Source organism: Notothenia rossii (genome assembly GCF_949606895.1).
Source record: "Notothenia rossii genome assembly, chromosome: 9".
Classification (NCBI taxonomy): Eukaryota; Metazoa; Chordata; class Actinopteri; order Perciformes; family Nototheniidae; genus Notothenia; species Notothenia rossii.
This window is the reverse complement of record NC_136907.1, coordinates 48,123,781-48,136,636: the sequence shown is the minus strand read 5'-3', so window position 1 is coordinate 48,136,636 and position 12,856 is coordinate 48,123,781. Positions and strand designations below refer to the sequence as shown.

Here is a 12,856-nt window from a genome sequence, read left to right as displayed (position 1 = left end):
AAGCACTTTCAAATGATATGTTAGAAAAATATATTTTAGGATTGATATAATATTTACAATGTATTTAAGTCCTGTACTATGCAGGTACAGATAGATAGATAGATAGATATAGAGATGGATAGATAGATAGATAGATATATAGATAGATAGATAGATATATGGATAGATAGATGGATATCATATATAATAATAATAATAAATTACATTTATAAAGCGCTTTTCCTGGTGCTCAAAGCGCTTACAAGCAAGTAAAACAAAAATAACAACAAAAGTAGAAAGTGCTAAGCTAGGAGGAGTAAGGGCAAGGGGTTATATAGATACTTCATTCATCCCAAATTGTGAAATGTGTGTAAACAAGTATAAACACAATAACATTAAATGCAAATGAAAGCAATAGACAGGAATATATGCATATAGTAGAAAGGACACAATGAATATTATAACATTTAATGTAGCCTTACTATGAAGGCTAAACTAAATACGGTGCTTTTCTACAGATTACTTTATTACTGCACTGGTAAGGTAAAATTAGGCCGATTAATAAGATGTGAAGTGCTTTGTAACTTTGACCCGCGGCCGCTTGACTGAATACACAACAAACAATGAAGAAAGAGTTTTATCTGGGCTGCTTCACTGCCAGCTGCTCCCCCCGGGATCCGAAAGTGGCATATAGCCTGTACTTCAACATCAACGAAAGTGCTCGATATATGCTATATTGAACCAATAACACAAACTAACTGTATCACTATAACATGATGGCGTTGATGATGATGATGGTGATGGTGATAAAGAATGCATCTAACGTTCCGCTGTTCATTATAATAAAAAAACAGAGCCCATCATGCTCTTACTTTGAAATCATGCGGAAATGTCGTCATCAGCGGGCCATCACGTGGTTTCAGAAAATAACCGATTGACACGAGTAGATTTTAGCAGAGACCAGCGGAAAATATGTCTCAAAATTCTGTGTGTGTAAAAAGACGATCCACAAGCAGAAATGTGAGATCCGCGAGCAGAGATTTGAGATCCGCAAGCGACAAATACAAAATGGATTCACAAATGCCTGATCGAAAGTTGTAAATGTTAGAGATATTCACAGATCTATTTTTTATTTGTGAAAATATTTAGCGTATTTGCAGATCCGTTTTACACTTGTACATTTATTTGTGAGTTTGCAAATCTTTTAAATGCATTTGTGGATGTTGTTTTACATTTACAAATCACATATTTACACACAAATAATTTTTATGTTCACACAAATAATTATGAGACATATCTATGCCCTTAGCTTGTGTGATATCGGGCTATAAATACAATGACTTTAACACAGGAAACTTATTTCCTTATAATTATTCCTACAGGAGACGCCCCCTTGATGAGAAACTCTAAGAAATGATCGGGGAATCCCTCCGGAGTGGAGTCATGACGACTGGATCTGAATATTTTTTTTTGTATTTGGTGGTTTGTGTTCCAGCTGTCGATCAGCAACTATGTATCCACAATCCACCAGTTAAAGGAAATACAACTAATGTGTTATTATATTAGCTGTACAATTTACCACATATGGTGTTCTTAGGCTGGAGCCACCCGAGGACGATAACGCAAACGGACCGCAATCGTTATCAAAAAAGTTTTCCGTCCACACGAAACAGGCACCAGAAATGTGTCCGTTCACACGAGACCGCTCGAAAGCGCTGGAGACGCTGTAGTACATATGCCAGGCCTGTAAGTGGCGCTGTACTTCGGCCCCAAAATACACCAAAAGCAGCGAAGAAGACTTCTCGCAAATGCATGGTTGCCATGGTTGCCCTTCTGTTTATTCTCCGCGCTGGATTTAGCAGCAGAGGTGGGGTTTCGCCGGTCAACATGTCCGTTAAAGTGGACCTATCATGCTATATTTGAATAATATAGTGTAGGACCATACCTATATAAGGCATTTTTATACTTTTTATTTTTCAAAATACCAAACAGATCATGCATTTGAGCCATTCCTCATTTCGCTCAACTTAAAGGTCACATGTCATGCTTTTCCGGTTATTACCCATCCCCTTGTGTGTTATGAAGGTTTTTCTGCATGTAAACGGTGTGCAGAGTCAAAACCCTCAAAGTACACCCTGTAGCGAGTAAAACTCTAAAACAGGAAATACCTCCCCAAAACGCCTCGTTGGTGAAACGTCATCATGACGTCATCATCCATTTGATTCTTCCGGGTACGTGCTTACCGGAACTAAATGGGCCAATCCGTGGAGCCGTTATGTTAAGCCCCCGCTGATTGGTCCAAATTGACCAATCCACACACGCACTCAGTGCAGGCAGCCCTGCTGATTTCTGCTCCCTGCTGCAGGCTGATAACAGACAGTTGGGATTGGGATCGCGCGAAATTCTCTCTGCAGACCCATTCTCACAGCGTTTATCAACCTATAAACCTTTTTCTTACTCAATATCAAGCCACACTTATTGTTTTTATTTCGGCTGTGACTTTGTGTGTGTTCAGGTTGAGTTTGGCTGTGTTTGGCTGTGTATTGCTAAACAAGGAAATCACGGAGGGGGGCGGGGGGGAGCTGCAGCAAGCCGTTTAGTGGAGAAAGTGAATACTGCTGAATACACATACTTTACAGAGATGCTGTATGCGAAACCAATGTGAGTTTGGAAAATTGCACAGTATTTTTCTATTTTAGTATACCTCAACAATGGAATTATGATCAGTGGAAATGGCCATGACATGTGACCTTTAACACTGTCTTTGCATGGGCTGATTATGTGAGAACAGCACCATCTACAGGCCTGGCATGTGTACTACAGCGTCTCCAGCGCTTTCGAACGGCAATGTCCGTGGCTGTCTCCTCCTGATTGGTGGAGTTGGCCCAATAGCCGTAGCGCCACTTCTGTGACGTCATAGAAGTGTTCAAATCTGGATCAGTCTGTATCAGATCTGTTGCAGACCCTTTTTAAGAGATTTGGGTATGGAGGAAAATAGAGAGGGTTGTGTTTTCTGACACTTGGTGAGTTTCCTGGAACACCGGAGACACATATTCATGTATAAAAGATGTACAAAAGTGCATTTTGCATGATAGGTCGCCTTTAAAGTTGAAATATTCCGTACACAATTAGAAAAGTGCCGGTCAAAGGTCTTCTTTGTTATTTATTGAGCTTTAAAACAAATGAATAATGACTCTATATAATAATATAAGAATAATACACGGGTGACGGGGCCTCTCTTTTCCTCCCCCTCTCCTGACAGCCCGTCAGTATCCGTGGTCTCATGCAGCTGGCTGATCCAGTAATGAGTGACCCGACAGTAAAAATAAACATATTTATAACTAGTTTAGGCAGTTTGAGAGGTAATTAAAATAGCTAAGGGTGATGATCTAACTTGAAGTGTGTGTTTAGTTCTGCTCATCGCTCCATCACAGCGGGCGGAGCTGCAGGTTATCATGCAGAGCTGCGTGTCTTCTCTCCTGTCCGATTAGACTTCACTCGCGTTTATGGAAGCTCCTGCTGGGTGCACTGTCCTGCGAGATACCGGGACCTGGCTCGAAGACACTGGGGCTATTGCGTCATCGTTATCAGGAAATGATCGTATAGGCGTAGACACGGAGCCGTTTGCCCCCCCAGAGCGTTTCGTTGGTAGATCTACCCACCTTGGGACCCGTTATCGTTATCGTTTTCTGCGTTTCCATGTCGGCCTCGTGTGGCCTAACCGTCTATCTGTTAGTGAACTGTAGCAGATACGACCGTTATCGTACTCGTGTGGCTGGGGCCTTAGTTTCCATACCTCCTGTGTTTTACAAGCGACTTATCAAGTAGGCTATTGGCGAACGGCATAAAACATGATTAAACATGATGGTATATAAATCCATGCTCGTACAACCTATAGAAATACAAAACGGCGTCAGTTTAAAGTCATTCTGTCCTTCTGTTTACCGCATCATTTATGAGAATACATTTCTTAACAAGAAAACATAATCGAGGGGTGATCAATAACATCTCCGTATTTATTTATTTCTCCAAGTTATGTTTTTGTGTGCACTGAGGAGTCTCAAACAGGCGTTTGTTTAATCATTTTAAGATTGGCTTTAATCAATTTGTGAAAATGAATTATTCATATATGATGAATGAGAGGTAACATTTTATTTATGGTATTATTTCCACATATTTCTCTCCATTCTTCCTTCTGCCAACGGTGTCGCAGTTTCTCGTCCCTCCCGTTTTTGTGCTTAGTGCGTACGCATGGGTCAGAGTTTAGGAGGAGCGCACATTTTCCCGTCAAGTTTGTTTTTTATAATTCGCAAACATTGCGTAGAAACTGGCGTACGCCATCTTTTGAGCGTACGCACCGTTTATAAATAAGGCCCCAGGCCACGGAATAAGTAGTTCAGCCAACATGTTGTTTGACCTTTTTGTGATAATTTTGACTGTTCTAAACAGCCAGTCCACCAACAAACTAAACGTGTTTTACAAATGCCCTATGATTCTCTAACAAATACAGTGTGGTTTGCAAATATAAAATACTATCTACAAACCAATTCGTTTTTGTCATTTTGTCTATCAAATAAACACATTACATTTTTCTAGTAAATCATGTTTCAGAAACAAATAAAGAATAGATCTTAGAACTGGAACATTCACCTGGTGCCAATATTGTCAGATTTTCATAAAAAAGACTACTAATAAAGATTAGACTGGGAGATGTTTAGAGTTAAAAACACGAAGGAAGTTTAAGATTATCAGATGATCACATTATACTAGATAGATTTAATAGATATATTGTTGGAAAGGCTGTTGACATGGGAAACCATGACCTCTCCTGGCGGAAAGCTCACCTTGGCCACTAAAAACTTGAAACTGCCCAGTTAGAAATTAGAGATGGCAAATCCGGATCCTTTTACGGACTCAAGGTCTTCTGAGTCAGTCATTGAAGAGATCCGGATCATATGAGTATTTTGAGTCATAAGAGTCACCAAGAGCGTAGAAATGCTACCGGTGAAACAGGAGCACATAGTCTCCAACTTCAAATAAATTCAAATTTTAGAGCTACTAGTAAGGGCGGTAGTCCACTGTTTGTGTATTCGTAACTTTGAATTTGTCACTTGAGATTTGCATTTCACGAGCATATTAAACTAACGTTACATTAACCTCCGCTACACAAACATGATCTAACAACGTTTGTCTCTTAATGCTTGTTTATTGCAGTATTTGGCTTCTTACACTTGAATGGGTGAAGTCGTCAAATGATCTGTGCACAGTAGGGGTGTAACGGTTCACAAAAATGTCGGTTTGGTACGTACCTCGGTTTTTTGGTCACGGTTCGGTACGTTTTCGGTACAGCAGAATTTTTTTTCACATAACAAAACATATATATATATATATTTTTATTATTATTAAACTGTGAATAATGTATTCACTCAAATAAATACAAAATATAATAAAATAAAGCATTTCGATGAACTGAAATTATCTGTATTTGAACTTTACTGTACTAGTAGTCACAAAACATAAACTATTAGTTTTGGGTTTTTAATTATTATTAAACTGTGAATATTCACTCAAATAAATACAAAATATAATAAAATAAACATTAAGGTGCAGCATTTCGATGAACTGAAATAATCTGTATTTGAACTGTACTGTACTTGTACCTAAGCAGCCAGTTTGACATTATGACTTGCTTGTCATTGTATTTTCATGTTTTTTTAAAGAAAAATTAACTTGTCCACATTGCTTGCCGAAAGGGCAGATCTGCTGGCACTAACAATGTCTCCTGCTGTGGAGAACACCCTCTCGCTAGGGACAGAGGTAGCAGACACAGCCAGGTAGCGCTTTGCTAACATGGCAACATAAGGATATTTGGCGTTTGTAATAGCTTTGGCTCGGTCTGAACTTTTTGCGAGTGGTGGAGGCTTAAATGCTAGTGGGAGTTGGGTTTGCACTTCAGTCTTTTTTCTTTTGGTCCCGGTGATATACACGTTCGGGTGATGCCTTTTCAAATGAGTGTGCAAGTTTGATGTATTGCCAGCCGCGTAAACAATTTTAGTTGAACAATGCCGACAAACAGCTTTGGTTCGGTCCACCTGTCTTTGTCCGTCATCCTTGTACGTAACCGCGAAACCAGAATGTTCCCAAACCGGAGACTTCAATGATTGAGGCTTTATTTTAAGTATTAAAGTAACGTATTATGGCAGAAAGTTTGATACAGTGTATTTCTGGTATATTCATTTTAATAATGTCCCATTTTTAGCATAACCTGTGACTTCTGGCTTGAGTGGGGTGATTGCCCGTTGAGAAGTATTTTTCAGAAAGTCTTGTTGCAGTTTCCAGGTGAGTCTCTGGGTTAATCATCAATGGTTTTTGCAATTAACAGGGGAACTCCAAGAGAAGTTTTCCTCAGAGATACAGTTAAATTCTTGTTAGTTAATGGTGCATATCCTGCAGACCCCTAAAGAGGCCTTGAGCCTTAAGCTACAAGAACAATTAACTTCTGTTAGTTGACTAATTCTATGGATGTCATGAGACCAGGACTTAAGACATATGAATTGTAGCTTTTCATAAAGAAAGACATGGGACATTCATGTGGTGCTGCAGGATAAAGATGTTTAAGGAAGAAGTGTGTGTCTATTGCAGTAAATATATGTGATTATTGCTGAAATGTACCTGTGTTTGTGTTCTATTGATTTCTCTGTTTTATTCTTTCATGTGTGGGTACTGAATTGCTACAACATTTTTGGAAATAGTTGGCTTAAACAGGTTTTATTACTCTGTAGGAGAAAGAGCAGTTCTGCATGGCAGGAGACTATGTGGGGGAGGGGACATTCTTCTTAAAGATCTCCAGCATGTCAAAAGCCAGGGGAATCTACATGTCTTGAATATATGTGTGTGTGTAATTACTTTGTATAAATAATAGCAGTCTGTGTATCAATAAGCTGGAAATATGCAAAGTGAAACCTTTTTGATTGAAGTAAAGATGCCAAAAGTATGTGAAACTGTATGTATTGAGCTGATGGGGGAGGGGGCTGAAGAGAGAGAGGTCTATGCAGAAGTGCGTGCGCAGACGGCAAGAATGCGAGACAAACGAACACCAGATGTGTTGTTTCCGGGTCTCCTGGCTGGCTCGCACTGATTGGCTGCGACGAGGCCATCGTATTTTACCTACCAATGAAAAACCCCCTTCTTGAATCTCTCTGCATAACTCCTCCCACGGGAACTACAATATGTCTCTGTGAAGTCCTATTTTCTCTCTCTCTTCCTCCTGCTATTAAGGTGGTAAGTCCTACCAGCGGGGGGAACCAGAGCCGGAGTAATCCGGATTACTTTGTGATTGATGTTGTATTTGTGTTGTATTTTACCATTAAAACAGATTGTTGTTTAACCATAATTCTGGTCCTTTGAGTTTTCCTTCTTTTAAGACAACTCATAAAAGGACACGCGGAGCAGGAGGGGGGCCTCAGAGCCCCCGCCAGAGTGTGACCTCTGCTCCAACATGATGCTGGAGGATTTTCGAGCTCAACTTTATCTGCGTTCGCCATTTCGCCAGTTCCTCAAATTACTGACTACATTTAAACGCATCCCTGCTCTCATAGTATGCCTCTCGTCCAATGAATTGACTTGCTCGCTCTGTGACGCGTTGAACCCAATGTGAGCAAATTACTCTGAATGCTACGACGCAGCACCTGAGATTACTTCCAAAAAGTTGTTCACGTTCTCAATGTTTTACGTTTAACGTTATATTTGTTCGGTACACTTCGGTACACACGTGTACCGAACCGAAGGGCCCGTACCAAATAATTTCGGTACAGGTACGTGTACCGTTACACCCCTAGTGCACAGTATGCATCTACGTTATCACAAACAGAGCTGACACTCACTGAGTCTGAAAACCATGACGAGTCCAAAACCGTTTGCTGTTTCGCGCTGTGTGGAGTAATCCACAAATTTGTGCATGATGAGTCTGGATCTGCTTTAAGGGTACGGCTCCAAGTCCGCACGAGTCTGCTATGTTTTGCACAGTGAGTCAGGATTTGCGAATCTGAGTCTGCTGTTGACTCGTGCATGATGAGTCTGGATCTCTGGATCTGCTACGGTTACGGCTCTTAGTCCGCACGAGTCTGCAGGAAGTTTCACTGATCCGCGTCCCTTGAGCCAAACGATAACTTCTGGCAAATATCCTACTTGCTAAAGGCTAGGCAGATGGACTGGGGTACGTTGTAATGTGATTGTACATGTTAAGAGGAGAGTATTGAGTGACACAATTTATCATTTTAATTTGTACGTCACCAGGAGTAGGACTCAAAGGACTCGGGATAATGGAGAGGGGAGACTCGTCACTCCCAGCTCATTACTAGGATCCGGGTTTAGGATCCGGATGAATCAGGACTCACCCATATCTATTAGAAATAGGTAAAATCATTGGTGTATGACGAGAGGTGGATACAGCGTTGGAGGCGGGACCGTTCAATGGCATTTTAGTTTACAAACTTAGACGGTTGATGCAGCTAGGCTAAATATGCTCATGTTAGCACACTTTTAGCTGTACTTTTCTCTAGCTACGCTGCTTAGTTCTCACAGCATTTGCAATTTGTTATGTTTAGATGACAATAAGCCTCTGAAGTTGCCTCTTTAGTTGATGGTGCTATCTGTGATATATCTGTCATGTACACTGTATATTTATCTGTTTGTAAGATATGACCTGTCACTTTTTGTTCTAGACCACACACATACACACCCCTGGCTATCACACTGTGCTGTTGTGTTGACATTTAAATCAGTGAAGAGTAATCAACCGCTACCAGGCATCTACTGAACTTTCACCTTTAGTATACAGCCTAACCTGAATGCCTCAATTGATGGAATGACAGGATGAAATTGTTGAGTAAAGTTAGGTTTTTTGTTAAAAAGATAAAGTGAAAGCTGTTAATGGACGAGTAGGTCGTCTGTTGTATTGATTTGAGTGTGAAAATAGATATAAGAGCCAATTTGCTCATTATAATTGGTACATTTGGAGAAGGTTTCGAGATTGCTTTAACTTGCGAACAAGGTACAGTATATCATTTAAAAAAAGCCTTTATACAGGCTTTCTCTTTCTGCAGGTGAGGAAAACAAAAGCCATTTACACAGCGTGATTGTTTCCGGTAAGTGCCAGTGAACAAACTCATAGGCAGTGCCACTAATAGGTGTTACATAAGAAATCTAGATACAAAACTTGACAACACAGTTTGACAGATCAATGATCTCTCAGAAAGCAGTTAAACGACCAAAGACATGGGCAAAAAGATGGAAGCGAAACAAACGCCAGATTGAGATTATCATAAAATGAATTCAGCTCTATTAAACTTTTAATATATAAGTAGCTGCTATGGGATTTACACAATTAACTCCCTTTGCGTCACAGAGGAACGTCCATCTCTGTCAGAAAAGCTTAAAATATACCACTGTTATGGGCTTAAATAAATCCACAGATTAGGGTGGATATTTAAAATAAATCTGCATTCATTTTGCTGCTGGTCTGCATGCAAGACTACAGAGAATTGATCACAGTCCGCCGTGTAAATGATCTCTGGTCAGCTCTGCGCTCCCCTGAGTCCAACACCAGCAACACACTGGCTGTGTTAAGGAAGTGCAGACATATAAAGAAGATCCTCTTCTTCTCGGCTTCACATAAAGCACTTGACTAATTATTCTGCACACATACACACTGGCCAATGATGCCTATGCAATTAGCACAAATCTCCCTCACACACACAAGTATACCACACCAAATTTAGACACTTTTTCTCTCACACAAATAGAAACATCTGCAGAAGCTCAATAGCATTTTCTCAGCATGAAGCACATATGAAAGGAAGAGGGAGAAAAAGGAGGTGAAGGAGTGATGGTCTTTACCTCCTGCAGATGGATGTTTCTCCCCCCCGCGCTGTGCTACTCTCATCTGTCTGTTTCCCTCGCTCTGGATCCCCGCTCGCCAGAGAAAGAGAGTGAAAGAGAGCTAGAGTGTCTCTCCCCCTCTGAGACTCTCTGGGCTGTAGCATGGAGAATAAAAGCCCTCCTCTGTTCAGTCTGCCAACACCTCTCTCCCCTCTCTCTCTCCTCCTCCTCCTCCTCCTCTGTTCCATTTCCTCATATTGCTCTCATCCCATTCAGCTATTTTGTTTCATTTCCTCTCGAACCCTCCTTCTGTATGTACATATTGTTTTCTCTCTCTGCCAGCTTGCAGCCCCTGCCTCGATTGGCTGCTGTTGCCAAACACACACAAACACTCAAGGTATGATTGGCTCTACACTTATTTCTGCAGTTTGCTCACGCTCACTCTCTCATCATCTCTCTCTCTTTATGTATAAAGATAAAGGGAAGCTTAAGGATAATCTGTTTTAACATAATTTATTTCTCATTGATGTCCTATTTGGTATCATTATATTAACTGATTAACTGATTAAGCATACACACACAGGAAAACATCCTTAAAGGGGCCCTATTCTGCTCATTTGCAGGTTCATATTTGTATTCTGTGCCTCGACTGGGACATGTCTCCATGCTTTAATGTTCAAAAAGCTCTTTATTTTTCTCATACTGCCTGTGCTGCAGCACCTTTTTTCACCCTCTGTCTGAAACCAGAGCCCAGTCTACTCTGATTGTGTCTGTGGGAGAGAAAATCCCTCTGGAGGGAACACCTCTACCTTTGCAGACCATTTACATGCAAACAAAAACCCAACATAACGCACTACAGCAGTGACCACCAACTGGCGGCTCGCGAGCCACATCCGGCCCGCCAGACATTCTCATCCAGCCCGCACGACGGGGGTGACTGTGGCGTTGGCGGAGTGGTTACTGAGTTCGCCTCCCATCCATTTTTTTTTTTACAACGTCTCGTGAGTAAGGTGCAGTACCGGAGTCCAACAGAGAGGCAGCAGCTGCAGTTCAGTAGACTGCCTTCTGCGAAACCTTCAGTGCCTTGAAGAAAAATTGATCCTTCGTTTTGAAGAGTCTGGTTAATGCGCTCCGCAACACAGCAGTAGCCCCGCTGCAACAGAGCCCAACAGAGAGGCAGGAGCTGCGGGACAATAGCCTAGAAGCTGGGTTGGGTTGTAACGGAATACATGTAACGGCGTTACGTAAGCAGAATACAAAAATCAAGTAGGCTATCTGTATTCAGCTGGCGTTACATTTGAAAAACGAGAAATCTGATTACAGTTACTTTCGTAAACCTGAAGTGAATACATTTTGGAATACTTATTAGAATTATTGGTGGAAAAGTTTCGTCACAAAATGTAATATTCATTACCGGCAGAACTGTGTGCACACTGCACAGCGCTGCAGCATGTCTGAGTGAGAGAAAGATGGAGGGTGTCTGTGAGGCCCCTCCCCCGCACGCACGCAGATGAGAGAGAGAGAGAGATCTCTTTTAAAATATATTGAAAGTTAGAAACGGAGATGGTTAGATAAAATGTGCAAGATAACGTTTATGTAGCATTTATTTATTGTCAAAATTATGACATTTCATAACGGGATCAAATCAAAGTGAATGGCCTGCTGCTGCTGAATGCATGGGGCAAGTGACTGGAAACAGTTTTTTTAAGTTATTACATCGTTTCAGATAATAAATAATTATGATAATTCATTCTATTTAGGGGCGCCTTTCAAAGCACCCAAGGACACCTTACAATTCATAACATATTCCAAGGAAAGGTTTTAAGACAGTACAAAGAATGCAGTCCGGGTGATGTTTTTTATGTGGGGTGCAGATGAGAGGGAGCTGTCCAGAATGACACCAAGATGTTGTGTTTGAGTTCTTGATAAGCCATTAAAACAGTAAAATAAGTTTCTCCTGTTCACCAAAACATACCCATCTGTTATGGAAAAAGAAAGTATTCCAAAAGTATTCTAAAAGTAATCTGAATACGTTACATCTTTAAGACACATAACTGTATTCTGATTACTTTCAGAGCATGTATTTAGTATTCAGTAACTGATTACATTTACCTCTCCTTCAACAAAGCCACTGACTTCATGTGCTCTTTGCCTCACTCGTGCCTTCCCAGTCCCAAATCACGTACACGAGCAGGGCGCCAGTTGTTGTAGCCAGTCGTGGTGAAGGCCTCTGTGCTACTGTATGTATTATTTGACCCGAAAGGACTACAGGCATAGCAGAATATGGCATTTGTTCACACAAACATTCTAGCCATTCTTTATTTTTATACCACAAGCTACAAAATGCAGTGCGGGAGTCGGCTAGTGTCCACAACTGCGGGTAACGTAATGTCCCCATTTGCCCTGTTGCCATTTTCGTATATCCATGATTAAGATAAGATAACATAAGATGGTCCTTTATTAATCCCTGTGGGGAAACTGCTGTGCACTCTGCAGACGACGCACATGCAGCGGCGGAGGTCACGCGCACCTCACATAACGCTTCTTACAGTGGACAATATAAATGCTGCAGACAATGTTATTTACCTACAATAACCATTTGCTTTGATTTCAATTATATTTGTATTGTTATTATATTTAGAATATTTTTCACTCACTTCTCTTTTTTCAATAGATGGTGCATCAAATTAAATTGGGGGTGCAATGCATGTCTATGCACCCCTGTAGAACCGGGCCTGATGCTAGTTTTTATCATATATGTGTGTTTGTATGTATAGTCTCTTCATATTTAGGAGAGTTCAGCTTAAGAATCTCATTGTACAGTCTTGATACAGGTCAATGTGCATTGACTATATGCTGTTACACAGATTTGTCTTTTTCTAATTAAAGGTAATAACTGTTTCCAACTCCTAGTGAGACACTGACTGGTTATCGAAACATTAGTTAGACAGTTTTAGAAATTGTCATTCTGCAATATTATTATTAATAATAATAATAA

At 40.7% G+C, this 12,856-nt stretch overlaps 1 protein-coding gene across 2 annotated transcripts in view; it reads right to left on the bottom strand.

Annotated features, from left to right (window-relative positions):
- Window positions 1-9,968, bottom strand: part of LOC307019244 (cadherin-18-like) — a 323,849-nt gene extending 313,881 nt beyond the window's left edge. Inside the window, exon 1 of one of the 2 annotated variants that reach the window (XM_079649977.1) lies at window positions 9,877-9,968. In XM_079649977.1, coding sequence (XP_079506103.1) covers window positions 9,877-9,922 — 46 coding nt within the window. In that variant the 5' untranslated portion in view covers window positions 9,923-9,968. The remainder of the gene's footprint in view (window positions 1-9,876) is intronic. The other variant, XM_079649976.1, reaches the window with a different exon arrangement.
- Between the last annotated feature and the right edge of the window lie 2,888 nt (window positions 9,969-12,856).